Raw genomic sequence first — 25421 nt, 5'->3', positions numbered from 1 at the left:
GACTCAAACACTTTAGTGGTGAGGAGATAAAGAGTGAATTTTCATTTTTCTGTGAACTATCCCTTTAAGTCTGCTTAAAAAATATAAAAAATGCTGGAACAAATCTCCCACAATCTGTTTTGACCTTTAAGTTCATCCTCCTGCTGTATCACTGTTATATTAAAACCAACCCAGTGGGAGTCTGTCGTTAAAAGCATTATGGGTTTTTATTGTTTCCCTGGCAGTCTGCCTGGATGACTCCTCAGCTCCAAAATGAGAAAGTCCTGCCAGTGCCCAGAATAGAAATCTCATTTCAGTGCCGGGACTTGACCTCTGACAGTTGCCTGTAACAGCCCAAGAGGGAAAAGAACAGAAGTTTGTAAAAGGGGATATGAAGTTTGTTTTATTTTCGCAACCAGCTCAATACACACGGTCTGGTCGGTGCCCGCCTCCGTCCTCCTCCACCTCCTCCTCCACATGCGTCCGGCTCAGTCTCACCTGTTGACGCCGACCAGCAGCTCTCACTGGCCCGCGGTTCTTTCTTTTGAATCCCGGGTTGGACTGAGACAAACCCGGATTAAAACAACCAGGGGGGGGGGATCTGACGAGGCTCCGATTCACAGAAAACAACCGGAGAGTAACTCTTACGCGATCCGGGCTCCGTCCGTGCGTCCTGAAAACGAAAGCGCATGAGAGTTTGCTGAAGTGACGTTTCTCTGCTGGTTAGTTTCCTCCTCTTTCTCTTGAGTGTGTGTCATGAAGCGGAGGAGCCACAGCTGCTGGAGCCGCTGAGGTTGGAGCACGTTTCCCAGGTAAGAGTCGAGTTTCTTTCGCTTTCCTTCGCTTTGGCACCAAATCTGCAGAAAATCGCTCCAAATCCCCAGAAACACTTTGCGCACAGAGCAAAAAGCGGCTTCTGTGGTAAACATCAGGCAAAGAAACTATAATTCACACACAGCACAGCTCTAACATCTGTGTGTGTGTGTGTGTGTGTGTGTGTGTGTGCGTGTGTGTGTGTGTGTGTGTGTGTGTGTGTGTGCGCGCGTGCGTGTGTGTGTGTGTGTGTGTGTGGGGGGGGGGGGGGGGGCATCTTTTTAATGCTCCTGCTCTCATAACAAAAGAGGAATTAAAACTGCTTCCTGGAGTTTAAGGCACTTACAAAGCAAAACCTGCCTCCTTGCTTAAGTACATTCTTTGGCTGTGACTGTAAAATAGTCTCCGCTCATTGATTCATTCATCATAATGAGTCAAATCCCGCCCTAAATACATAGGTTAGAGATACTGTTTCCCACTGTATTGACAATTCATATTTCCATGTTACTTCATTTTATTCCACTCTTTTACATTAGATGTTTTATTTTATTTTTTTACAAATTTTATAGCCGTAAATGTATCAAGATAAAACGTGTTCACATTAGTCAATATTGATATCGTCAATATAGACAATATCGTCGATATTGACAATAGGCATCACTTTACAAAACAATCGTGTTTTGTAGTTTCCGAATTTAATGACATGGAACTTTATTTTATTCCCTTCTTTTTTATGATCGGTTTGTTTTTAATATCTTCCTTAATTTTAATTCCCCCTTTTCTTCCACTAAAGCACGTTGGAACTTACTTCTCACTATACTGAGAATTTATATTTTTATATAACTTAATGCTATTCCTTCATTCATGTTATTTATCAAGTCAATATCAATAATTTTTCTTCGAAGTTTAAAGACAGATTTTTGCCTGAATCATGCAGAAGCAATTTATTGATAATGAACTTTTGCTATATTGCTTTTGATGAAGAATACATCACGATAATTATAAAATAATACTAATAATGTCATTAGCCAATCCTGATTTAAATAAGATTATTCATCACTAATCTGTGAAAAAACATTCAAAGTAACTTTCTCTGAGCAAAATGTTTTGTTTTTCAGTCCAACCTCGTCCCGTGACAATAACCTCAGCTTACAAAAGAAGCAGCCTTTTGTTTACAGTGACCCTGGGATATCTCTCCTTTTATCCCTCCATCAGCACATGCAGGGTAAACAGAGTGGGTGGGAGCGTGGCTTTGAGGAGAGATTGCCTTGGGTGGGGAGGGTTTACCGTCTGGGGAGTTCTGCCTTTCAGTTATTCTATTCTCTCTCTCTCTCTCTCTCTCTCTCTCTCTCTCTCTCTCTCTCTCTCTCGCTCGTCTTGTTTTGACCATGACTGGAGACAAATCTGTGTCTGAGCCCTGCGTCCCAGTCGCTCATTAATGGCTCACGCTTTCTTGCATCACAGTTCACAGAGATTTACTCAGGCCAAAGGAATGTCAGTGCAGTAGGAGCTGTCGTGATTACACACCGCAGACGGCTGGGAACTGATAGACGCCTGAAGATAATGTCCCACGTTAAAACATCATTTGTCATCATAAATTCAGGCTTTTTAAAAATGTCCATGAATGAGGTTTTCTCAAGTGTAAACTAAGTTGCAGCCTCAAGGTAGATGAATACAAGTCGGCCTTTCTCACACTTTCCTGTTTGTGACATTTTGACTTTGTCACAGGACAAATATTACATTAAGAAGACTCTATTATTCATTTGTTCCTGGGAACTATCACAGCAGCACCAGGGCCTTGAAACTAGAATACAATGTCCTGCTTCATTGCTGAGGAATTTATTGTATTTAACATAAAAATGTCACCTAATAATATAAAATAGGTCCCATCGAATTGTTTCCACCGAGTCCACGGTCCTCAAATCACATGTGTATTGCAATCAACGTCACAAAACAAATTTTCTCGTTGTTTTTTTATCGCTTGTTATTAATATATGCTAATGATACATTTTTTATTGAAAGACAAATTAAGAAAAATAATTTCAGCTCTTCATTGCAGTTATGTTCATTATCCATCAGCCAATATTTCCCAGAATGCCATTCACTTTGTTCAGGGAAACATCCAGTTGTAATACAAGAAGAATATCCACGGCAGCTGAACTGGGACAAGCTACTGATTCGTTGTTGTTGTTGTGGTAGATTTTGGTCGTTAAACCTTAATATCTTGTTTGGATTTTGTACAGAGCCAAAAAGCTCTTTCGCGGCTTATTGTGTTCTGGTATTTAACATTTGCAGAAGTTGGTTTCTTTGTTAAAAGGAAATGAACAAATAAAGCCCAGAAACCCTATAACTGCTTGTGTTGCAGAAACCGGTTAATCAACTTCTCCATCTACATTGAATTTCTCCTAATCTTAGATCATAGATCTGGAAAGAAGTCAACACTTGATGTACAACTGACGATGGAGATTTCCACAGCAATACTGGGAAAGGCACAATAATACAATAGAAACATAACGGCCAGTATATTACAGTTCTGGTTTATTTTGGTCATTTATTGTCCTTTTAATGTTCATCCTCACTAAGTTAATGGCATGATGCAGAATGTACACGCGCCATTGCTATTTCCCTGCCGGTGACACCGAGCTGCGGGATTAGATTTGTTATGTCGCCCAGGTGTCAGGAGGGATTTGTCACTTTTTCCCACAGTAACATGGTGACAGCTGTGTGACATCCACAACATCTCACCTGCTCTTCCCGCTCACACGCCGTGATGACAGCTTCCTGCTCGTCGGCGCCGAGCCGGCAGGAGCCGCACACAGCAGGTCCAGAGGTCAGCGCAGGGTAGTCGGCAGCATTTAGTCAGATGACCGCGTGCCCTTTGCTTGACTGGAAGAAATCGAGAATATGACAGTTCTTATCTGAATTGAAGAAGATGTATTTTATCCAGTGTGTTATCTAGTTTTCTTGTGACTGTAAAAGTGATGCAAAGTGAAAAAAGCTCAAAGTCTGTGGTACAGAAAACCCTGAAGCTCCTGAAAGGCCTTGTCATCCGGTCGATACTTATCTTAATAAGTATAATATAAGAAAATGATTAAGTATAGGCCATGTGTCATGTGACGTCACAACACCCCACATTTGCATAATGCATCTCTAGCGGCCAGTGACGGAAACAGTTGACCAATCACAACAGTGTGGGCTGGCTGACCAATCAGAGTAGACTGCTCTTTATCAGGTGGGGGGCCTTAAAGAGACAGTAGCTATAACCAAGTGTTTTCAGACAGAGGCTGAAAGAGGAGCTGCAGCAATGGACAGTAAAAACGTTTTCAGACACAAGTTCGAAAAACTGGCTACGGAGTTTACCCACAGTTTTCCTTTGACACATGCACGACACAGTGGGAGGCTTTTCTGCACAGACACATTCACAACAAATCCTCCGCATTATTCAGTCAGAGGCAGGAAGTTACTTATTGTTTCCGCTGCGGAGATCACGTGAAATCTTTGCTCTCGTCTTGTCTATGTGTTGGACTCCGCTTTTTCACGCGGAGATATTTCTTTTCTTTTTCACTGTTGCATCAGTCACGTGTTAGAAGGATCCCCCGCTGTGTTCTCACATGGAATACTCTGGAACTTTCTACAGAATCTTTCACTATAGGAGGCCAGGCGGATAAAGTCTGCAGATAATCCTTCGGCTCTGACTCTGACATTTGTGTTCACACATGCGCCTCATCCAGGGAGAACATGCAGAGTTCAGTGCATGTCTGAAAGCAGCTAATGAGGAAGGTGATGTGTTTTCTGAACTTTACAGCATGTAAACCTTTACATATAATAACCCAAATTCAAATAATGAACTTGAGCCGAATGTCTCTAAGGGAGCATCATCTTGCTTTTTTCATTCAGCCTTTTTTATTACTTGAGTATTTCTTCCTTTGAAAAGAGCCAAATTATAGCGTGGACAGTGCAAGAACTCCACTTTTAATAGTCAAAATTGGAAAATGACTTAATGCCCTCTGGAAACACTGTGTGCATCAGATACTGATGTGATGATGTCAGGCTGCTACTGAACACTTTAAAAGCCTGGAAATTTGGTCCATTTGACTGAAGCTGCAGCCTGTAATTGTGGCCAATACAAAAAAATGTTCATGTTGCTTAATACGTCATTTTGGTCTCATGCCTTCTGCAGATGCAGAGTCAACCACTTACACTAAGTGAAGAGGTATTTTGTCATCTGGATTGCAGATAACCTTCTGGTCAGTGTCACGCCACTGTGCAGAATTTGTACAGTGCAGTACAATGTAGTTCAGGGTCGCAGTGAACGTGTGTTTGTGCTGAGCTCGACTGATTTCACCACCATAATCCTCTGGAAACGTTTGAGCTTCATAGACTCGGAGAAAAATCCCACACATTCTTTAAAACCTGCATCGGGTAAAGTCAACACAGATGTTGTTGGACTTTAAGTTTATTCGGTACAAGTGATCGACTGCGTGCAGGATGTAACACACGACAAAATGGAGTTTTCGAGATATCGGTCCTTTGAATGTAATCATTTTTTATTTCACAAAAATCGCAGATCCCACCTGAGCCCACAGAGCGAACACACATGTTGTAACCCAGAGATTAGTCCCTGTCAAAGCTGGGTCAGTTCATCCATCCATTCATTCATTCATTCATTAAAGGACAGATGAATAAGATTAACAACATAGATCTTTTATATATTTTGTGAATGTGTGTTGCTGTATTGAAAAATTATTCTTGGAAAGAGAAAAGTAAATAAGCCTCTATTAATATGTAACGAAACGTCACTTTTTTAATGTGAGTGAACCGAGGGTGACTTGACCTCCTGACCTCTGTGGATTATTTCTGCATTGTACACCCCCCCCCCCCCCCCCCCCCCCCCTCTTTACAGGTTTTGCTCACGCGCTCCATCTGTGACATGTTTTTCCCAATGATGCCGCCGAGCGCATAGTGACAGGCCACAAACACCATTCACACCCACACAGAGCGCGCTGCCGTCACAGCTCTTTTGTCCTGCATGTGCAATATCGCTGCTGTCAGTGTTGACTTTATGGTTTTGTGTACACAATGCTTAGCCTCACCTTTCCTTTTCAGCCTCTCACCAACAAGGGGTCCTGACGGGGTCATTTCAGATCGCTGCTGTGTGCGAGTGCTGCGATTCGGGTTAAATGGTGTTTTCAGGTTCCAGTTACGCATCAGTCGAACTTTAAATGTGCTGAGGCCCAGGTTTTAGCTCCAGTGCATCAGAGACTAACATGTTGTGAAGGCAGCACAGTTATATAAAGAGACATATATGGGAAATAGTCTGTATTTATATAGAGCTTTTCTAGTCAGTACAATTTTTGCCATTCACCCAATCACACATTCATACAGTGCATTTATGTGCAGCACTTCCTCTGTCACATAACACAGAACACACACTCAGGGGACTGGGATCAGGCCGACAACCATTTCAACTCAGAGCCAGAAGGTTCGTCCACTTTTTATATACAAGCATCAGTCAAACCTAGAACGATGTAACAGTCTCGTTGCCTCACACAGATTGGACGTTTCCGTCTGCTGTACTTTTTCATTTAGTGGACACTTGAGAAAAATGACTCATGTTTATCTTCATTTATCTCTGGAACTATTTGCAATTAGCAAACTTTTCCACCTCAGCCAAGTTCAAAATCCAAATTTGGAATAAACTCAAAGATTCATTAATGTTAAGTTGAAAAATAATAATAACAATACTTTGGAATACAGAATTAAACAGCCAACTAAGATAAAATATAGATTCTTACTTTAGAGGAAATGTTTTGCAGATAAATTTTCCACATGTAATTTTCCTCGGTTTGTTATTTGGTTTTTCTCTGGTCAATATCTCCATTACTCCAAACATATCTGAACTTTAAAAATGGCAGAAGTCCAGTCATTGTCTTGTGTGTTGGAGGTGATGACTGAAAACTCTTATTTTGTCATCTAAGCTTTTCTAGCTGTAAACAACGTGGCAGCTAAGTAATGTTCTGGATGAAAGCTTGTGGTCTGTGTTTTGGCAAACTGTCTCTGGAGGAGTTCCAAACAGGCTGTGCATACATTCACGTGATAACCTCGTTTGTGTTTAACAGATTTAATCTGTTCACACATGCAGGACACAAACAAACTGTTTACTGATCGACTTCTGATCTGAATCAGTTGATGAGAAACCAACGAGCGGCTGAAACTTCAGCGGAGCCACTCAGGGGGAGAGAGAGAGGCCGTGATAAGACTTTGCTGATGTGAGTTCATGGTGAGATAACGTGGCACAAGTAACATTCCTGTTTGGACGCAGCCCTCTCTCCCTCACAGAGCTCTGACTGTGTGCATGTGTTTGTGTTATGGTGAGTCAGCTGTTGCCGGTTATTGCTGATCTGTGGCTGATAATTATCATCGCAGGCTGATACACGGAGTCCTGAAGTCTTCTTGGGTCCGTTTGAAGTTGATGGTCGTGTCTTGTGTTACCTTTCGGGTTAGTTATTACAGAAGACAAACAAGCACAGGAAAGTAGACTCGATGCTGAACAGAGAAATCAAGCCTATTTATTTTGGGCACAAAACCCTCGATTGTTTTTCACTGTGGCTCTGAGGCTAAACATGACTGTGCTGATTTATTTTTCCGTCTTTACTCGCTGCAATTCTCTCTGTCTCCTTGTGAATGTCCTGTGTTTGTTCAGTCTTTTGTTTGTTACATTGGACAAACTGTGTTGACATGAAAGCATGGACTTTACTCTTGACTGTCAGTGTCTCTCTCGGCTCTGCTGAGTCGATATTGTATCTGAGTGGACTTTAGCTGGCGGTCAGATAGCAAATGCTGTTTGGAGGATAATGTGACTCACTGTGAATCTCCCTCTGCCTTGTTCTCCCTTGAGGCCGACGGCTTTTCCTGGGCAGCAGCAGCTTAGTAAGCACCACAGTACAAACTGGATTGGCACTGAGTGGAGCGCACTCCTTTGCAAAGTCTCCTCACTTTCAATCAAGTCGTACCAAATCACTCATAAGCTGTTTTCAGACATGAACTGGTCGCTACGCAGGGTCACAAGTGTTCACATCAACAGGAACATGTCCGGAGCGTTCAGGCGAGGGGTGACGTCTCGGTACAGCAGCAGGAGGCACGACATGACGTTTAAATTCCGCTGCGGAAATCACGTGTTTTTGTTTACAGCAAATCGACACCGGCTTTGGCTCTAAGAAGCAAAAGCACTGACGTCGGCCCTAATCCCCAAAAGCTCTCAAATTTCTCCGTCTTTCCAGATCGACACCTTTGTCGGCTACGTGTATGGCACCTCTTTTTCATCCTGAGATATTTGTATTCTTCCAGTTTTGCATCTGCAACGTCATCAACACGTGCGCTCGCTGAATTCTCCGTATAATTATATACCGTATGGGTTCACTCAGGCATTTTTCGAGGGGGCTGACAGGAAAGGTTCTTGAAAATATCTGGATAACTGACTCAGACATTTGCGCTCGCACACCAGAGTTCAGTGCATGTCTAAAAGGAAAAGTTTGAGAAAATGTCCTGGTAGCTGTAGATACCAGTTATGATCCCTGCGTTATTTCAATTATTGCATCATTCAAATCTGTGAAAGTGTCAAAAAACACATTCTTAAATAAAGTGATAAAATATTCCTATGGCCGGAATGTAATGTTTTCTTTCTTGGCCCATCTCCCATTTTTCCACAGAGTTTCGTTGAAATCTGTTAAGTGATTTTCTACGTAATCCTAAAAACAAACAAACGGACATAACCTCCTTGTCAGTGGGAATGAAAAATATGATTACATGAGAAATATGTGAAGATGAATGTAGCCTGTTTTATATCCATGGACACTTCTCTAAAGCTCCTCAAGACATGTCACTCTTCACTTCCTCTGTCCCCCCCCCTCTCTCCCTCGTCTTTCTCTCTCCATGTCAGCGTGCCAGTCAGTGTTTGGACGCCCTCACTCATATCTCCGCTGTATATTTATCTCTCCTCTTCCACTCGGGCTGCATTCTCCTGCAGCCCTAATAAGGTCTGGATACAAGGAGAGAGGGAGGGCACGGAGGGCGAAGGAAGCTGGTGGGAAAAGGTCGGACAATAGGCTGCAGAAGTATTTTTCCCACAAATTGGTTTTGGTCCGTGCACACGTGTGCGTGTTTCAGCCGATGCTGAGACGAGACCACACAGATGAGGGAGAAAGGGGTGAAAATAGAATAAAGCGCAGAGGATAATAAAGGCCTTTAGGTTAACGTATCCCTGAATGTTGGGAAACACTTTGATGCAGACGGGTGTAAATACAGTATCGTGGTAAATGCACATGAATGCACAGATAAAAAAAAACTACACTAAAGCTCAGACTTCAAAGTTTGCTCGGATGTATTTTTGTGGGCGTTTTCTAATTGTCGGCTTTCACTGATTGTTCCAGCTTCTTTCATTTACTGCCTCTCCGCTGACACAAAAGCCTCCAACAGGAGAAAGAGCCATGATGTATCGCCCTCGTGTCGGCGTTCACCGAGTCCTTCGCTGAGAGAAAGTCCCTGAAACACGACCACGAACCACCAACCACATCCTGTATCCTCTCCTCTTCCACTGCCGTGTAGTTTCTCCTCTTTAACTCTTGGTTCCTCTGAGGTGGTTTCTCCTACAGACTTGTTTCTGGAAGCCGCTGTGGTTGGGGGGGGGGGGCTTCTGCAGTGTTACTCAGCTGTGATATCCCCCTTTGTAAACTGTCACCCGATCCCTCTTACTTCAACCGTGCAGCAGATTAGATTACCACAATGTTTGCTAAAGCCGGCCAGACCCACCTCTCATTAATTGCCCCCCCCCTCCCCCTCTGTCTCAGCCTTTAGAAATGCCCCAACACAACATGGAGAGCCCCAGGAGCCAGTGGCCACAGGGGCTACAGCCGCCGTGGGTCGCCCGAGTCGTTGGATGTCAGAGTCCAGTCTCCTCGGGGGCGGAATCGGACACGGAGAGCAGCAGCACGGAGAGCGAGAAGGTAAGCGAGTGAGGTGAGGATGATGATGATGATGATGATGATGATGATGATGATGATGATGATGATGATGATGAGTGGCTGTCAGTGGCTCATTCATGTCAAACGATGCGGTGGCGTCACATGAAACAGCATCTTCTTGGACGCATCTCAACCAATGACTCACACCACATATCTAGACTAAACTTCTTTGTTTTGAGGTTTGCATCTGCTGACTCTTTCTTTTTGTCAGTCCTGCGTTAAGAGGCTGGAGTTGGGCTCACTGAGGCTGATGCTGTCGCCCTCGAGGCTCCAGCAGCGAATCGCAGAGATCGACCAACAGAAAGAGGAACTGAAGATTGAGGTGAGCATGTGAGACGTCCACAGAAACATCGAATCCTTCCTGTACGGCACAAAGATGTGCAGCAGAGCGATGAATGAATCAGAAGTTAAAGAGTCAATTGATTAATCAAGTCAATCAATGGAAAACTGAGGCGATTGAGAAAAAATGTAATTGTTTATCAATTGTATAGAAACATTTGCAGTTTCCAGCTCCTCAAATGAAAGTATCTGCTGCTGAATAATAAAATATTTTTTGGTATCTGACTCAAGCTCTGAGAAAATGTATTTTTAACTATTTGACATTTAAAGGAGAATTTATACAAATCAGCTCCAAAATTTAATTGTTTCTGCCTTGTCTTGTACCTCACCCGTAAATCTGTTCCGTAGTTTTTGCGTAATCCTGCAGACAATGAAACCATAGCCCCCTCTGAGGTAATAATCAGAGGCTGCAGCCCCATAATGAAAGAATATATTATTATTATAATACAAGAGGCAAAGAATCAAGAGTTAATGTTTTTTTCGAGGTCTTTTTTAATACTCAATTACAAATCAACAACCAAGTCTCTAAGGGAAAAAAAACCCCTGAAATGATTCCGAGTGTGTCCCTGCTCTGCATTTTTAAATCTCCACGCCATGTTTCCAAACGCCGCGGCAGTCACGGTAAAGGAATGCGTATCTCTCGACTTGCTCAAGCTCCGGTCAATATGATTCAGCTGGGTCGTGTCTCCTGTCGTTCAGCTGCAGCTGGAGATCGCGCTGCTGCAGGGCGAGCTGCAGACGGAGAGAAAGCAGCTGCACAGACACACACAGAAGCTGCAGGGTCTACAGCAGCAGGCCGGACACAGTGAGACGCAGAGACACACAAACAGACACAAGGTAAGACCCACAACACTCGCACACTCACTGCAATGTTGTGCAATATATGTGAAATTGGGTTTTTGCTACAGCAATAGATGGAGTGTATTTGTGCTTTTTTTTTTTATCTTATGTCTCCGTGATTCATTAGAACAGTATGTGTTGATGTAACATTTGATTGCAAAGCAGAAGGATCATAGACGCAGCAGAAATAAAAGGCTTAAGGGATTTAACATAAATGTGTGGTCTCGGTAATGTTCCACTAACATCAACACCAGACCTTCTGAGAAACGATTAGTTGCTACAGGCTCCAGTACAGAGCTGGTCACAGATAAATGTCGGGTTTTCCCAAATAAGGATTGTGAAACAGAAGTTTTTATGTATTTATTTAGCTTTCTGCTCGCTTCACGGATTTTTCCCCTCACCGCGTCTGTCCCTGCAGGAGCAAGAGCGTCTGGAGGCGGAGAGCCTCAGGCTGCAGGAGCTGAGGAGGAGGTGTGAGGAGAAGGAGAAGCTGATCCCGAGTCAGCCGGAGAGCCAGAGAGAGCAGCTGACCCTGCAGCTGCAACAGGTGAGCCCGCTGACCAGCGTGCAGCGTGGGCACGGGTGGAGGAAGTAGTCAAACATTTTACTCAAGTAAAAGTACAAATACAGGGCTTGTCCGTGGATTCCTAGTTTTTGAGTAACCTGATCGTGGCTGTTGCAATAAAACTCTTTCCAGCCACGTTGTTGCCATCTCAGCGTAAAAGTTATTACCTACTCGCTTTTCAATGTACTTAAAGTATTCAAAGTAAGTAAAAGTACATGACGAGATCAGTTTAAAGGTGGTTCGTCCTCATCAGTGATCCTGCTGCAGGAGGCGGGGTCTAATGTTACATGCCCACTCTGATTGGATCCTTCGACCGATTCCCCTCTCGTTACTGTTTACTTTTATCAATTGTAATTGTAAAAATGTAGTGGAGCAGAAAGTACAGATATTTGCTGATATATGTAGAAGAGTAAAAGTGAAAAGTACCTGAAATATATGTAAATGAAATGTATTTAAGTCCAGTAACAGAGTAAATTTACTTTGTTACATCCTCCACTGAGCTTTTGTGAGCAGAGAAGGATTCGGGATCATTACCTGTGCAACACTGGAAACTCTTTTATTAAATAAAATCAGATCAGTCGAGCTGTAGCTGCACAGATAAGCTTCAGAGTGGTAATCAAACTAGAAAGGTAATGTAATCTGAATACACAATCTATTAGATTACAAGTGATTCAGTTACCTGTCAAAACAAGCACAGAAATGACCAGTGTCTCTTTCTGCTTCGAAAGGGTTTGTGTTGTAAATCAGATTTTTAAAGTTAGTCCAGTTCTGAATATTTCCAACATGGCTGATATTTAGATATTAAGATGTTTGAATGAAACCTAAAACTGTAACTCGGTGTCTCGGTGCATGACTGCGTTTCGGTCAAAGTGTTTACGTCTGCACAATGTGTGATTGTTCAGGACCTGTTCAACCTGATGTGTCAATGTTTCTCAAGTGTTACCACACACACACACACACAAATACACACACACACACACACAAACGAGTGCTTTGTCTTTTGTGAATGTGACAGAACAAGCTGGGTCTCCGTCTGGTAATGACAGGTGTCGGTGCAGTCCGGCAGCAGCAGGTTGTTACTTTATGTTGTGACATGTCAGATTTATTTTGAAAGGGATTTATAGAACAGGTTTGGCACAAATTGCTTCACAGAGAAAAGCAAACAAAAAGACGACTTAAGAACCGGTGCACAGGAAAGACAGCAGGTATTTCACTGTTGACACAGAGAGGTCGACAACTTGTCGTGTGTGCTGTGAGAGTTTTTTACTTTCACTTAGATACAAATGTGATTTCTTGGATTTGTTCGCGGAGATAATGTTGAAACTAATAATCTAGATTATCTTTAAATTATCGGCTGTCTTCTCTTCTGTGCACAATGACATTTATGCACAGAATCAGCTTTAAAAAGAAGTTAAAGCTCTTCTCAGATGATGTAGTATTTGGAAGTTGATTAATGAGCTGATTCACAGTAAATTTTACAATGTTGCACACACCCACACGTCCACTAAAAATGTTACTGAAGATATCTGAAGTCAAGTTTTTGGGGAAACTCCTATATTTTTACAAATTCTTTTTAAAATGTAAGAGGTGCAGAGGTCACTTGGGTATTTTCAGTCCAAACCTTCAATGTTTTCACACATTTTCGTATTTGTGAAGCTCAAATTTAGCTTGAAATTGACTTAAACAATTAATCACTAAAGAAAATAGTTTCCAGATAATCAATTAAGAGACCAATCGTTGCAGCCCTGCGTTATTACTGTGAAGTGTGGAAAAACACTAAAGGCTGAATACTTGGGCGTCATATGTAAGTTGAATTGAGATCTGGGTCGACTTAATGTGGATTTCCAGGATTTGTAGAAAACAGGTTGTCTGTCTTTGCTGCAGGAGAAGGAGGTGATGGAAGCAGCGACTCGGGCCTTCGAGGACTGGGAGTTTCGTTTTCTGGAGCAAGAGAGCAGCATCGACATGGAGGACGAGAGCGCGGAGGAGAAAGAGACGGAGGGAAAGAATGAAGGGGAAGTGGAAAAGGAAATCGCGGGTCAGCAGCATGCGGTCAGCACAGCACAGGTAAGAGAACTGTTGCAGCGGTTTGAAGCTTATCTGCATGTCCTGCACCTCGTGTCAGTGTTTACCGTCGCCCGCTGACGTGGGATTAACCTTCGCTCAAACTTCCCGTCGATACAGATATGTGACGTCAGAGTTCAGGTGGACAAAGTAACAGGAAAGCCCAGCGACCTTATGAAATGCATCACAACCTTCACAAACCAAGTTCATAAAGCTCAGTAATATGGTTCTCTTCAGCGTTCCTGTGTCTCAAAGTCCAAAAATGTCTCAAGTTCAATAATAGGCCTTAAACTATAAGGTACTTGGTCTTAAATACGCTTAGATTCATTTTGTTCATTTAACGCTACTTTTGTCATTGAAATATTTATTTTTTCCGAAGACAAATCTTTCAACATGTTGTAGTTCTTTCTTAACGATACAGATATTAACGCGCTGTGATAAAACTACAGATCAGACCAATGTGGAGTCACCTGGTAAGAGTGGTAGAAATGTGAAATAAAACCTGAATCAACAAACTAAAAGAAAAGAAAATATGAAAAATAAATAAATAAGAAGAATAAAAATAATAGAGTTAATTAAAGTTGGGATAAAAGAGATATAGTAAGAATAAGTAAAAGAGAGTTAACTAAAACGAACTTAAATAAATGAATAAAACTAAAAATGTCTAAAAGACCAGTTTTAGTCAAACGCAAGGTAGGTTTCAAATTTACGTTTAAAGATTTCCACACTTCTAGCTGCTCTCAGATCCTCTGGCAGACTGACCACTGCTGCTCGTCTGCTTCACCTTATCTTCAACTTATAGGGAAGTGCAAGTCATTCTGGGGCTTTTCCCTCATATCTGTCCCACTTCACATACGTCTTCAATTGAATTCAGTCTGGTCTCGTTGAAACCTGCAGAAACCGTGTCTGTTAATGTGATCACAGCCTGGACACATGCAATGATAAACAAGAATGTTATTGTCTCTTTCGTTATTTGTGTTGGAGCAACAATAGTATTGCGACATTAATAACCCATGATCCTCGTCCACCTCGACTTCCACAAGCTCGATTGACTCTCTCTTTTATTTGTGACCGGCAGCCGACACAAAAAGTCGTCCATTCATGACTGTGTCGGAGCTGAGGTCCGGCACAGTCATGAACTCAGGCTGAAGTTGCTTTGTGCTTCTCTTACTTTCCACTTTTGCCGCATCTACCAATTTTACAGTGAGCTGAAATTCATTTTATTATTTTGTGAGTTAGAATAAGGAGACGTCAGAACAGGAAGTGAACTTCAGAGCCTGAAACATGTGCCTCGTTTACAGTAGAATTATTAAAGTCAAATTTGTTATTTATTTATTGCCCATTAAGGACTGAACGCCACATTAGATCGTCTGGTCAGTATGGAAATTAAACACACTCTCCTCTCCCGTCACGCTCCATGGTTGGTGACACGAACATGAACTCTCTACCTCACTCTCACCAGTATCACCCCGACGCCGTCACATGACTCCGCACAGTGAGCGTAATCACATCAGAGGCCACCATGAGAGAGAAATCAAAGAGCAGGACGGAGGCAGAAAATGGAAAGATAAAAACACACGACGGGGATGAGGAACATTTTGGATCAAGAATTCGTGGCTACTCAGGATTATTTTGTTCAATGTGGAGATTAGAGTTTTTTTTATCAGTGTTATTACAACAGCTATATTACACTTGAGCCTATTCCTATTCAACACGTGTGTTCAGATTCGACTCTGCCTTTCCCTCGTGCCCTTAACGATACACGTGCCAAGTGGGAAGCTGATGAAATGAATGATTCTCGAGATGTGTGAGCCACATACAGACGGACAGAGAGAGATTTGTGAAAATTGTTAGATGTGCTGCCCTAAGGTGCTGCTTTAATATAAGCCATCATTTCATCGAGTTAAACCCTCAGCTCTGCCGTCACGTGTCTCTCGTGCTTCCCATTAACTTGCAAAATGGATGTTTGATCTGCATTGTGTCTCACGCGACACGCACGCTGTCGCATCAGGAACAGTTACCCACTTCTACATCAGAGCATTATGAAAAGACGACGTGAAGACGGGCCACTCAGACGAATCAGCTGCAGCACGTGACGTTTCTTTTGAGCAGCAGAGGCCGTGTGGCTGCTGACACTGATGTGAGTTGTGTTCTGCGTGTTTTTCAGGAGCGAGTCCAGCAGTTGGAGAGGCAGCTGAAGGAGATGGAGAGAGAGAAGGAGAGGGAGCTGACCGCCCTGAGGAGGGAGAAGAGAGAACTCGTCCACACGACTCAAACGGTACGAGGGATCTATTGCTCCTTCACAACAGACATTGATTCATCTTAGAAACAGCATTGGAATTTTGCAAAAAGAAGTTAAATAGCACGCAACTGTGAGAATATGAGTTTATCATATATATGAACACTTTTATTTCACAGGATAATTTATGTATTTCCTTAATTTATACTTGCTTATATTTGTATTAAGTCAGTGTCACTTTATTGTTAATATATCAAGTTGTTAACATGTGTTTTGACACGGCTTGTAAGTTGCACATGGAAAAGTTGTGGAACCTTTTTCTTGATGACAACATTTAAATAAAAAAGAAATACAACTTTTTAAATATATTTATGCCCTGAGCATTCTGGTGCATCGGTGCGTCAGGAGAACAGATACATTTATCTTTGTGGCAAACCCATGCAAATGAATCACATGACTGTGAGTGTAGCAGCTCTATGGAGTGTTAATAAGTCTTTCATCTCAAAGTTTTGTTTTTTACGCACCACAGCACCAAACATGCAAAGTCAGCAAGTAGCAAAAGAACAATGCGGAGTGTTATTTAGATGTTTCCCCCAGTGGTTGGGTGGGGGAGACCAAAACAGAGCAGGAAGAAGAGTGAACATTGGGCTGGTATTCAGCAGGTGGCTGGAAACGAAGCGTCAAACGAACACTGAGGTTGTTAAGTTCACTTTATTTACTTTATGATGCGATATTACGTCAGTGTTGTTTGCAGTTGCTGCTGCTCTCAAGTGGCCAAACTGGGTGTAACACACTAGTTAAGGTACCTGGATCATGTTTGCTATTGAGCTTCCTCATCAAAACAGGTTTTACAGTATAATGGTTAAAAGGAAGTAGTTTTACATCCTATTTAACAATCTTGAAAGAAACGTTTGTGTTAGCCAGATGAACATCTTGAAATGAATCATAATTGTGTTCAAGGGAACTAAATTACATTTCCCCACAATGTAGGGAACAATCAGTGGTCGCTACCTGAGGATTTACTGGATGAACCAGTACGCAGAAAGTATTCTGACTCCTTTCCTAACTCCACATTTTCTTTCGCTCCTGATTTTATTGTAAATCTATCAAAGTGACCTGAATAATCAATGATGACTTAAGCGATTGATATACTGATCTACTCCTCAACATGGAGATGAAGAGTCTTTTAGCTTTTTCCTTTTTCACTGGGCTTTAGTTGAGTTTTATCAAAAACATCCAGCAAAATCTCCAGATCCGCCCTCACCATGTGTTATCTGTGTTTATATTATGAATACTTGCTACATGTGATTTACTCTGTGGCTAATTAAAGTGTGCTTTGATAATATCACACAGCCGGTGGTTTCCCTTTGATCAGACTTCTGACCGCACCAGTTAAAATGAGGAGCAGACGAGATGCGGACGAAGAAAAAGCAAATGAGACGTGTAGAGAGAGAGGGAGAGAGATAGAGAGAGAGAGAGAGAGAGAGAGAGGGAGAGAGATAGAGAGGGAGAGAGTGAGAGAGCTTCATTCAGGCCGGGAGGGATGGGCAGGGATAGAGGGAGGAGTGAGTAATGTGAGGGAGGGAGCTGCGTTTGTGAATGTGTGTGTACATGTGAGTGTGTGTGGATGTGTGAGAGGGAGAAGAAGACGAGCTGGGAGAAGTTTCACATCCTTTGCAGCGAGTGGTGAGTGGTAAAGAAAAGTCTGATGAATCGGTGTGGGGCAGACGGGTTAAAACTGTGTCGGTCAGAAAAAAACGTCCTGCTCTCCTAAAAGAATGGAGAAAGGAGAGAACTGGAGGGAGGGAAGAAGGGAGTGGCAGTGCAGAGGAGGAGAGAGGGAAGAGACGGTGTCAGACAACAAGTGTGTGTGACTGCAACGACTGTGTGAAGGATGTGGTTTACTCCTGTCATGTGTCGTGAACAGTGAGCGCTCATTGAGAGAAAAAAGTCACGTGCAGCTTTGAAAAGAAAAATGAACGTGATTGGATCTCGAGACACTTTTGGAAATTGGATTTCAGATTTCAGATTTGTCCTGAAACTGTCCCATGAAAGCTTCCGAGTCGCCACAGCTCCCAGAGTGTCGAGCGGTGAGGGAGCCAGATAAGGGTTAAACACTGGGCTGCATGTGGTGACTGAATTGCTCATGTGTTAGTGAGTCAACCAGGGGGAGGCTGGAGGGGAAGATAGTGATGCAATGATAATTTCTTTTTAACTCATTATGATCTGTGTCGGAAGTGGAGTTTTCATTCTCCGTTAAATATCTCTCGCGGCAGATTTTCTTCATCCCTGTAGTTGAGGTGAGACGTCGGCGTTTGTTCCTCGCTGCCACTTCTCACTCAAGACACGTCGCCGGATTTCAAATGAAGTTTAATCTGCTCCTACAGGTTCACAAAGAGAAGAAGCCGCTCGCCGATTGGTCGAACATCACCAGCTCCGCCCCCTGCATGATGTCACTGTCCCCTCTGACTCCTCACAAGCCCCCTCAGGTGCGCATCCCGTCGCCATGGATACAGCATGTTCTTTTTTTTTCAAGTTTAGTTATTTTATTCGAGTCAAATCTGTAAAACAGCAGCAGTTTTAAAATCAAATGCAACAATCATGAAGTGGAATCAAAGGATTTAAAATAATTGAAAAAAACAATAATACTAATTTAAAAGTTAAGGTGGCTTATTTTGCTAATTCAGAGAGAGTTAAGCCGTCTAAAGCAAATTATTACAGACTCTGGCTGTGTCGTCTATTAAATGACTCAATTCATAAAATTAAAAACTGTCTTTCACAATTCACTTAAAGATAATGTCGTCATATGTCGTGTTTCTTTCTAAAACTCAAAGACCCTCAGTTTACTTTTTTCACATTTGATTTGAAGGGTTGCTTTTTGGGCTTTAAAATGACTTTAATTTGTCAATTTATTTTCTGATGGGAGGTTAAATCTTTATTTAAGATTTTCAGATGAAATTGAAATGTGTGTGAGACATTTCCGACTCATTTTGTGCCCTGAGATAAATTCGGCTATGTGAATAAAAATGAACTTTCCTTGACTACACACATATTTTGTAGGAACCATGCAAAGAATCCGCCAGTTTGCCCAGAAGACGAAGTTCGCATCGCAACAACAGACTCAACGACCGGCCGCTCTCTGCACAGGGTGAGCTCTCTCTCTCTCTCTCTCTCTCTCTCTCCCTCCCTCCCTCCCTTTCTTTCTTTCTTTCTTTCTTACTTTCTTTCTTTCTTTCTTTCTCTCTCTCTCCATGTTCTATTGTGCTCTTGATTGCTTAAGCTGAGAGACACCGAGATACAGAACAATCAACTCGCTCTCTCGCTGCACTCATGTCCCTGTTTTTGTCCGACTGTTTGTTCAGCTCCCTCCCTTTTAGTCAAATCAAAGGTGTGGCGGGCGAGTCGGCAGGTTGTCGTTACGCTTGGAGAGAGCAGGACTTACCTGTACAGACCGGATGAGCCAGAGAAGCGCCACTACACTTAAGCCCAAAAAACCTTTTTCGGTTGTCACCAAGTATGAAAGTAGCCTGTTCTGCAAGGGCATGTCCTGTCTTGCCAGGTTTCTCCTCATCCTGACCTTTATTTACAGTAACTGCTCGGTAACTGAATATTCTCGATCTAACGTGATACACCACTTTGATAAACTGCCACCACTTGCAGGATCTCTCCCACGCCACACCTTATGTGCAGAGCTACCGACTCACATCCTCCGCACGTGTCTTTCTCAATCCTCTTCCTCTCTCAGGGCTGCCGAGGACGCTTCAGGACACCCAGTCGCCAGAGGCTCTCGCTTCCCCACTCTCCCCACATAGACTCAGCAATGGACACAGCAGACCCGGGACCAGCAACGGCGGCGCGCTCCTCACGCCATGCAACAGTGCGACGAGCTCCCGTGCTGCCAGGTCGGTTTCTCCACTGCTCGTCTGATGAACCACTTCTTATGGGTTGCGTGAAATGAAGAGTGGCTTTGTGGGAAGAGGTTGACGTGCTTCTTAGCTTCTTTATGTGGAAGAGTAGGAGCAGGAATGTGATTGTTTGCTTAAAGAATTAAAGTATCTGAAATGTTTTGTTTCAGAAAAAAGACTTAATATAAGGATCAGACACAATGTGAATTAGGTTTTAAAGGGGACGAATGACACTTTATTCTTTTATTCGGTTATTCTCTAGTTTGTTATAATGGTTTTTGAATGTGAAAGTTTTGCAGAGTAAAAAGTCTGTGGTAAAGGGAGCTGCTTTGGCCCACATTAGCATAATGCACACCCAGCAGCTAGTTTGGCGTAACTCCTAACAAAGAAACCGGAGGCCGTCATTTCCTGCACGAGCTGGAGGCACTTGTCCAATCACAACAGAGTGGGCCAACTGACCAATCAGAGCAGAATGGGCTTTATTGAGAGCCTCTGTCTAATTTTTCAGACAGAGGCTGAAAAGAGGAGCTGCAGCAATAGACAGTTTGAGAAAAGTGACGAGTTTTCTGAACATTAAAGCACGTAAACCTCTTCAAGTAATAACACAAATTAAAATATGAGCAGCATTTGTCTCCTTTAATACTAAAGAAAACTCCCAGTGTATAACAACTCAGGTCTTATTTTGGTAGTTTTGTCCATCAACGACATCGCTGCAATGAAGTCTTACGAGGTAATAAACAAGCCAAAAGTTTAACCCAATCATCTAAAGCAATGGTTCCCAAACTAAAGGTCAGGATCAGGTCGCAAGATCACCTCTACAATTTCAAAACAACTAGAAATAACATATTTCAGCAATAACTGTTGTGAAAAATCTAAGAAATATCTAAAATTTCAAATCAAACCATGCTAACAAGAAAATATGTTATTAGCCTTCTGATTTTCTTCATCCCCCACATGCCCTTAAGGTGATTCGGCAAATTACTGACAGCATCTTGTAAGACTCCAAAAATACCATCGCCATGAAAAAATGTTTAGACATAGAACATAAATTGTTCCATTGCATCACAAAGAAGCTCTTCTTCTGTCCCGTGCTCTAATAAACCAGATATTCGACAAATAGGTTCCCGTCACTGGACACATGATTTAACACGCATTTTTTTTTATAATCATAGATTCCCAGGAATAGTTTAAATTTTACAATGAGCTTAGTTTAAGTTTCCACAGCAGCGTGAGATGAGGTCATGTGTAAATACATCTGTACTGATTGTGTAACAAATTCAACAAGCGCTCATGTGGAATAAAAGCTTTATAAAGTACTATGCCAGACTACCCTAAACATGCAATATGCAGATGTCACATCACGATGATACACAAGGATCTGTTGGACCTTTTACATTCACAAAAAATCTATATAACACTATCGGAATGAAACGCAGAAAATGTATCGGACATCTTTGAAGCTCACAAATTATAATATGGATTAGAATTCGATGGAATTAAAAGGTTTGTTTGCCTCCCACATATTTAACTTTGTTTCTTACTGATCCATGTTACTGTGTTTTACTAGACAAAAAAATGCAAACAATACATTTGATTGATTTGAACTGTTTTACTTTATTTGCTGAGTGCAGTGATTCGGTTCCCACCAGTAACGAGTGTAACTCTTCCTCCTCCAGCCCTAGCCTGTTGGATCTCGCTGAGATCGAGAAGAAGCTGAGGGAAGCCAAGGTGGAGCGAGAGCGACTGCTCAGAGAGCGGGTGAGTCACCTGCCGTGGGAAACACCAGCCGACACCTCGAATCAGCCGCCGCACACTGCGTTAGACACAGCTGTCAGATCACTGACACCCACTCAGCTCACGCATGAGGGTCCAAGGAAACTGACAGCAGATGTGTGGATGTTTGTAAAGTGTGTTTTCAGCACAGAGAAATGCAGAGGCTGTAAAATGTCTAACCATGTGATTTGAGTTTATGTGAGTTTTGAACTGGAGAGAGGGAGAAATTCACAAGAAGATGTCAATGAATCATTGTAAAAACAAGACTTTTAGTGCAGAATAATCATTGTCTTTTTTAATTTATTAACCTCAAAGGGGCCGTCACATTGTTTGGAAGATGGTTAATTATTGTCTATGATTCATGCACCCAGGAAGAGCGACGGCGGTTGTTGTTGGAGGAGAGAAGAGGGAGGGAGCTAAACTCTCCCTTAACAGAACCACCGGAGCCAGAAAGCCCACAAAGGCCAGAACCAGAACCAAAGGAGCAGCTGATCGCCAGCTCCCCCCCAAACTCCCCGGAGGTATGTTAATCTCAATGTCACGGACACACCCACATCATAAAAACCTATTGCTTTTTTTTTGTGTGTGTAAACCAAGAGATGCCACTGGAATCATTTCATAATCTCCTTAAACTTCCAGACTTGTGTAAAGACACAATTTGCAGGTTAAACTTTATGAATATCAAATTAAAAAGTCAGGTTTTTGCACAGTAAGGAAACCAGGGAAAGAAAAAGTAGACACAATTTTTAAATTCACGTATGAGAAAAAGCAGAATAAATATTTTGTCTCTGTCTGAAGACGAGTGTAACCAGGATGAAAGGCCCTGAATCCTCTTCATGTCTCTTCACTCTCACATATAAACTCCCTTTGTCTCTGCAGCCGCGCAGCCTGCCCCTCTTCCTCTCCGCCAACTTTGACCTCCGGGCCCACGTGGAGTCCCTGGGTCACGGGGTGTCCGGCTGCACGGACCTGCGGCTGACGCCTCGCCGCTGCGCCGGCTTCCTGACCAAGCGAGGGGGGAGGGTGAAGACCTGGAAGAAGAGGTGGTTCTCGTTTGACACGGACCACAGACGACTGGCCTACTATACAGGTTCGACCGGCTGGAGGGGGGGTGGGTTGGGAGGTGTGTGCACACAATGATGTTTGCATGAATGAAAGTCACCGACAGGATAATTGTCGAGCAAAAGACCCAACAGCCCCCTCATGAAACCACACTTAAATTCACATTTAGATTTTGATCATTATTTGGATCTTTGGGAAAAATCTGTCCCTTAAACATACCAGATTTTTTTTCATCAATATCCATGAATTATTACAGAGGGGAATGGTGAAAATGTTGAAAGACACCATATCTACGAATGTCCAGGGATACTCAGATGAAAACATAATAATACAAATATGATAAAATTGTGTAAATGATGCAAAATGATTTTTTTCAGATTCTCTATAGGAAATATAGGGATTATATAGTTATTGTGAATTCTTTTGGCCACAATAATGATGTAGTAAGAACCTGATATAGAAACAGGCTGGATTCATAATACAGTTAGAAACCAGTAAGAACTTTTATGACTTGAGTACATCCATCGAATCCTAATGACCTTAATCTGCTTCTCCCTTTCTCTGCAGACTGTGATGAGAGGAAGCTTAAAGGAGTCATCTACTTCCAGGCCATAGAAGAAGTTTACTACGACCATCTACGAACAGCCACATCCGTGAGTTCCCGTGACAACACACGCTGACTCAAAGCAACAATAGTTTACTTTTTATATTAAAAAAACTGAGAAACACGCTGCAGTTTTCTTTACAAACAATTATTAAAAGCAACAAAATCCTGTTTTTCTTTTTCCTGCATAGAAAAGTAATGACAGGACTGTGAGAGCAAAACCAAAAGGATTCAAGCGAACCACTGTAATAATGTAGTGATTATTATCCATGTAATGTTATTGTTATTAACGAAGTTCTGCACTGAGATAAGTAAGATTAAGTTATGGAAACAACAGCAGCATCTCTAACAGTGTGACTGTGCTCTCTCCAGTCTCCTCGGCCCCCTCTGACGTTCTGCGTGAAGACGTACGACCGGCTCTTCTTTCTCGTGGCTTCCAATGCGGTATCCATGCGGATCTGGATGGACGTCATCGTCACGGCAACAGACGAGCACAGCCGTTATTGACCTCTTGCGCATGTGACTGTTAAAATCCCTCAAGTGCAGCTACTGAGCACCGGAGCAGGTCTGGATGAGATCCACCTGCGGGGGGGGGGGGGGCTCGTTCGGAGCTGATGTGGAGGAAACTGTTACTGGAGGAGTGAGGCTTCAGTGGCAGTGAACCCGCTGCAGACCACACTCAGCTTTACGCACAGTGTGCACGCTGGACGTCTTGTTACTGGGAAGTTGTCACCCCCCTCTGCTGGTCACTACTGCACCACTACGGGGAGAGGACAGAATACTAGCAGCACCGGTTCACTGTAATGAAATCCAAGTTACATGTCCAGATGTTTGCGTTCCTCTTTTCAGTAACGACAGTTGTAAATTTAATTATGTTGTATTAAGTTATTATCTGGAGATTTATATGGGTTTGATATGCAAATAACTGAAGGAATATAAATGCACTATTAAATTGTTTTTTGTAAAAACAGTTGCTTTAGTTTGTTGTCTTTTTTCCAAATCTTTATTGGTACAAGATTTACAAATAAAAGAAATGTTTAAAAACACATTTTCCATCACTCACATCACAGTGGATGGATTCATGTGTTTCTCCTTTGCTATGTTGCCATTTTTACACTCTTTTTCCAAATCTTCCTCCTGTTGTGCTTCTTGAAATCTCAAAATATGTCTGTTTTATGATGAATTATTTCCCAATAATTTACAATATACAATTATACATTTTTCCTCAGGGAAATTACTTTTATAAACTACCATGCATTCATAAGAACTGGTATTTTTTGATGATCTAAACTTTTTCCAACATATGTGGCCTTCACGTTTTGTCCTTCCAGCTTTATCAACAATCTTTTTGGTGATGCACAGCACAAATATACTGCAGCCAGCCAACAGGGGGGGATGACGTGTTTTGTCTCCACATGTGGGAGCTGTCACATCATCCAGACTTGACAGTGATGAAACATCTGCTTTTTACTTGATGGAGAAATAAACCATAGAAACCAGTGCTGTTGTCATACAGCATGTGTCTCACAAAATCCAACCATTTACGACAGCATTTTTTTAAACTTCCTCTTAATATACTAAATGTCCAGTCAACTTGACTTTCTATTCAAGTAACCAAATATTTACATGATAGGTCGACTTAAATGTGAACTTGTTGAGGTATTAATTCATCTTTCCTTGAGCCGTTCTGCAGCTCTTTCTGTCTCTGTTCACTTTCTCTTTCCTTCCAAGTTACAGTGATTAGTATTATATTCTGCTTTTGTCACATATACAAATAATTCACTTTGTTTGAATCATTAAAGCAGTGATTCTCAAACTGTGGGCGCGCGACCGGAAGGGGGAAATGTGAGGCGGAACTAATGTTTTGACGTCCGCATCCCTTTAACGGTGGAACAGTAAACAAATCGTTCTGTCGCCGCAGCCAGGGGTCGCAACCCGCGGCCCTGCATATTTTTCACGTTAATTTGTTAAATCATCATCGTATCAGGCCAGCATGAAATACCAGGAGCGGGCGAATGTGTGTGTGTGTGTGTGTGTGTGTGTGTGTGTGTGTGTGTGTGTGTGGGCCCCCAGACAGCGCACACACACACACACACACACACACACACAGGCCTCGGGGCTCCAACCCCCCCGCCCCCACTCACTCGCTCAGAGACACACACAGTTCACGTTCACGTGAAGCAGCCGGTCAGTGACAAACAAGACACAGTGTTCAAAA

The 25421-nt window shown here is 42.5% G+C and overlaps 2 protein-coding genes across 3 annotated transcripts in view; one reads left to right on the top strand and one right to left on the bottom strand.

The window, feature by feature from the left end:
- The window catches only part of LOC117777400 (hemicentin-1-like), a 1765934-nt gene that overhangs the window by 1600559 nt on the left and 139954 nt on the right, over nucleotides 1-25421 (bottom strand). The window lies entirely within an intron of this gene.
- On the top strand, nucleotides 269-24175 carry phldb3 (pleckstrin homology-like domain, family B, member 3). 2 transcript variants are annotated; one of them, XM_034612201.1, is made up of 15 exons: nucleotides 269-791; nucleotides 9639-9794; nucleotides 10024-10134; nucleotides 10851-10988; nucleotides 11410-11538; nucleotides 13441-13623; nucleotides 15788-15898; nucleotides 18247-18348; nucleotides 18920-19007; nucleotides 19605-19761; nucleotides 21441-21522; nucleotides 21909-22058; nucleotides 22417-22627; nucleotides 23167-23252; nucleotides 23576-24175. In XM_034612201.1, the coding sequence occupies exons 2-15, from the start codon at nucleotides 9648-9650 to the stop codon at nucleotides 23708-23710; spliced, it is 1830 nt and encodes a 609-aa protein (XP_034468092.1). In that variant the 5' UTR covers nucleotides 269-791; nucleotides 9639-9647; the 3' UTR covers nucleotides 23711-24175. The 2 variants fall into 2 exon arrangements, with proteins under 2 accessions (XP_034468092.1, XP_034468091.1); XM_034612200.1 differs by lacking the exon at nucleotides 269-791 and adding an exon at nucleotides 7135-7163.

This window comes from Hippoglossus hippoglossus, chromosome 16 (assembly GCF_009819705.1).
Source record: "Hippoglossus hippoglossus isolate fHipHip1 chromosome 16, fHipHip1.pri, whole genome shotgun sequence".
Lineage (NCBI taxonomy): Eukaryota > Metazoa > Chordata > Actinopteri > Pleuronectiformes > Pleuronectidae > Hippoglossus > Hippoglossus hippoglossus.
The sequence above is the reverse complement of the archived record's forward strand: the minus strand, read 5'-3'. Positions and strand labels throughout refer to the sequence as shown.